The 3,614-nt window shown below is 41.0% G+C and overlaps 1 protein-coding gene across 1 annotated transcript; it reads right to left on the reverse strand.

The window, feature by feature from the left end:
* Positions 1–578: 578 nt before the first annotated feature.
* LOC138674875 (olfactory receptor 1468-like) lies at positions 579–1,628 on the reverse strand. Its single transcript, XM_069762696.1, has one exon. The coding sequence runs from the start codon at positions 1,509–1,511 to the stop codon at positions 579–581; it is 933 nt and encodes a 310-aa protein (XP_069618797.1). The 5' UTR covers positions 1,512–1,628.
* Between the last annotated feature and the right edge of the window lie 1,986 nt (positions 1,629–3,614).

Consider the following 3,614-nt stretch of genomic DNA (forward strand, 5'->3'; position numbering starts at 1 on the left):
ATTTGCACTTTGTGGCCAAGAAATAATTACACTGCCTGTTTTGAGCGTATTCCACAAAAAAGTAATAAAAACAAAACAAATCACAAAAAAAAGCAAACCACTTTTCCACCTACGCCGCCACCTTCTCCAGCTCCTCTTACACTTAGAACTCCACCTCCTGGTCCAAGATTATAATCTTTTTCTATATTTTTAGTTTGCTAGTTTAAGCTATATTCCTACCCACATTTTGTTTCCTTTTTGCAGCCCACATAACCCTGACTATGAAAATGTTACAGCCATTATGAAGCACCAAAGTTTGGGTCCTTGTTGACTTCTATTGTGTTCGGGGTCATGTTCAGTTACCGAACCGAACATTGAACTACAGTTCAATAGAGCCCGATGAACCCGAAGGTCCATGGGTCCACTCATCACTAATCACAGTAAAAAAAAATTTCTAATTTAAAGAAAATACTGTATATAATTTAATTGAATTCAACATTTAATGTGATGGAATTTCCCCATTATTATTACGGAATATTTAAGAGGAAACAATAGATGAGATAATAAACAGGATTTCATGATTTATGTCTTTTTTTCTGTTAAAGTTTTTTCTTACCAAAAATGTTTAGATATTTCATAGCAGAAGACTGAATCTCTTTGTTTCTCATACTGTATATCACCGGATTTAGAAGGGGGGTCAGTACGATATAGAGAAGGGAAATAAACTTGTTAACAGTCACTGAGTGTCCTTTGGAAGGGACCATGTAGATTGCGACCATGGAGCCATAATAGGTAGAAACGACCACCAAGTGAGAGCTACAAGTGGAGAAAGTTTTTTGCCGACCTGAAGTGGAGGAAATTCCAAAAATGGCATTAAAAATATACACATAAGATATAATTACAAATAAAAATGGCAAAACAATTATAGGAATAGAAATAATAATCATTTCGATGTCCGGGACAGTTGTATCAGAGCAAGAAAGTGCTAAGATGGGGGCGTAGTCACAGAAGAAATGGTCAATAACATTCGGGCCACAGAAGTCTAAGTAACATAGAAGTAATAGTGAGATGAGCAGTAACATGAAGCTCAGGCCCCAGGATGAGACGATCAGGCTGTATCTCAGCTTTGGACTCATCAGTGAGATATAGTGTAGAGGTTTACAGATGGCCAAGTACCGGTCATAGGACATGGCGGTGAGCAAAAAACACTCAGCACTGACCGTTCCACCATACAAGTAACACTGGGTTAAACACCCAACAAAAGGCATAACGCTCCCTTCCCTTCTAATAACGTCCAGCATGTTAGGAACAATCGTTGTTACAAGGATTATGTCTGTCAGGGACAAATGTGCAAGGAAGAAATACATGGGTGAATGGAGACGTTGGCTGGTGGACACCAATAAAATGATGACGAGGTTTTGACATATGGTCATAAAATACATAAAAAGTATCATATAGAAGAAAGGCAACTTGTAGTCATTCAGCTCCGGGAATCCCAGTATAAAAAACTCTCTGACGGTTGTAGAGTTCATTTCTTATGCAGTTCTTTGCATTTCAGATGGGAATCATTTTGTTTCTATTAGACTTTACATTTGCTGATCTACAGTTAATCTCCATTTTTCTCCTTGTCCCTGAAATCGTTTGTGACAGATGTGCTTCAACCTTCATCATGGCATACTGTACATACTATCTGTAGCCTGGCAGGTGGTTACACTCCTCTCGTCTGCCCATAACAATGAGAATGATCTGTGTTTATATCTCTAAAGCCCGAAATCTCCAAGGAAAGGACAACTACAGATCGGTTAAAAAAAACGTTTTTGCAACATGGACTCTCCAGGTGTATAAAATTAGAAAGGGAAAATAATTAATCTCAGGGGAAATAATAATAAGAATCTCTGCGTAAAACCGGTTCAGCATGAACACGTGGAAGAAAAGAAGACAAAGTCATAGCTGCTCAATAGACTTATCCGAGTATTATTTTATTTGCTTTGTTTGCTTAGTTAATAGACTCACAATACTCTAATAGAAATGCATTTACAGTTCTGTTAATATATGCATCTTTTACTGTAAGGCTATGTTCACATGTTGAACTTGTGTTGCGTATTTTATGCAAATTAAAAGTAGCTTTTTATAGCAATAGAAAAAGCTATGTCACATCAGAAATATCATGCACACACTTTTTTTTGTCCCCTCTCCCTCAGAGTAGCGGTCATATACCGGCCCTCAGGCTCACCCACCTGTTGTGAATTCTGCTCTTGGGCTCCCTCCCGTGGTTATGAGTGGTAGTGCTGCTGTCTGTGGATCGCAGCATTCATCAGGTGTGTTCAATTTATACTCAGCTATTTAGTCCTGCTTGATCCTTTAGTCAGTGCCAGTAGTCCATTGTTTTTGGAGGATTCACTTCCCTTCTGGTCTCTCCTGTTTGCTGTGCTTTTCTACAAAGATAAGTCCTGGCTTTGTTTTTGCTGTCCACCTGCTGTGGACCTTATAGTTCTGTGCATTTTCATGTTTTGTCTTGTCCAGCTTTGTCTGTGAAGGATTTTTTGCAGCCTAGCTATTTCTCTGGAGATGCAGATATACCCTCCATGTCTTTAGTCAGATGTGGTGATTTGTATTTTCTGTGGTGGATATTTTCTAGTGTTTTAATACTGACCGCATAGTACTCTGTTCTATTCTTTCTTTTTAGCTAGTATGGCCTCCTATGCTAAATTCTGATTTCATGTCTGCATATGTTATTTCCCTCTCCTCTCACAGTCAATATTTGTGGGGGGCTATCTATCCTTTGGGGATTTTCTCTGAGGCAAGATAGGTTTCCTGTTTCTGTCTTTAGGAGAAGTTAGTTCTTAGGCTGTGTCGAGGGGTCTAGGGAGTTTTATGTACCCCCCACGGCTACTTCTAGTTGCGCTGCTAGGTTCAGGGTTTGCGGTCAGTACAGGGACCACCTTCTCCAGAGTCCGTCTCATGCTGCTCCTAGGCCACCAGATCATAACACCCACCCACTTCCTGGACCATTTCTCTGCCTGGCTGCCGCACTTCATGTCCTCAGAACTACCAACCCTTATCCTGGGAGACTTCAACATCCCCATAAACAGCCCCACTTCTACATCTGCATCCCAGTTTCTATCACTAAACACTAGGATTGAGCGAAACAGATCGGCACTAGTGTTGAGCATTCCGATACCGCAAGTATCGGGTATCGGCCGATATTTGCGGTATCGGAATTCCGATACCGAATTCCGATATTTACCGCATATCGGATACCGGAATCGGAAGTTCCCAGAATTCAAAACTGCACGCAGCAGCCAATGAGGAATGAATGGAAGTGTGGGCACATCCTGTTTAGCATGGTGGGCATGTAACTACTGGCAAGGCTGTGATTGGCTGGTGAAATGATGTCACGATGCACTGTATAAAAAACGCTGCCGCCATTTTGCGCTCACTCTGCTGTGATTTCAGTTAGGGACAGGACGCTGTGTTCTAAATGAGGGCCAGTTGAGATAGCGAATTGCTTCATTGCGCTTTTCCAAGGCTAATTTAGCAAACACTTTGTGTTCACCTTGCTCTTGCCTTGCAGCGCTGTTTTAACAGCATTCTGCAAGGTCTCTGTGTGTGTGTGTGTGCAGCTCACTGTGTAG

Source organism: Ranitomeya imitator, chromosome 4 (genome assembly GCF_032444005.1).
Source record: "Ranitomeya imitator isolate aRanImi1 chromosome 4, aRanImi1.pri, whole genome shotgun sequence".
NCBI classification, from domain to species: domain Eukaryota; kingdom Metazoa; phylum Chordata; class Amphibia; order Anura; family Dendrobatidae; genus Ranitomeya; species Ranitomeya imitator.

What these genes read in the sequence shown, in the direction of transcription:
- LOC138674875 (XM_069762696.1), bottom strand. Translation starts at nt 1,511, where the DNA reads ATGAACTCTACAACCGTCAGAGAGTTTTTTATACTGGGATTCCCGGAG.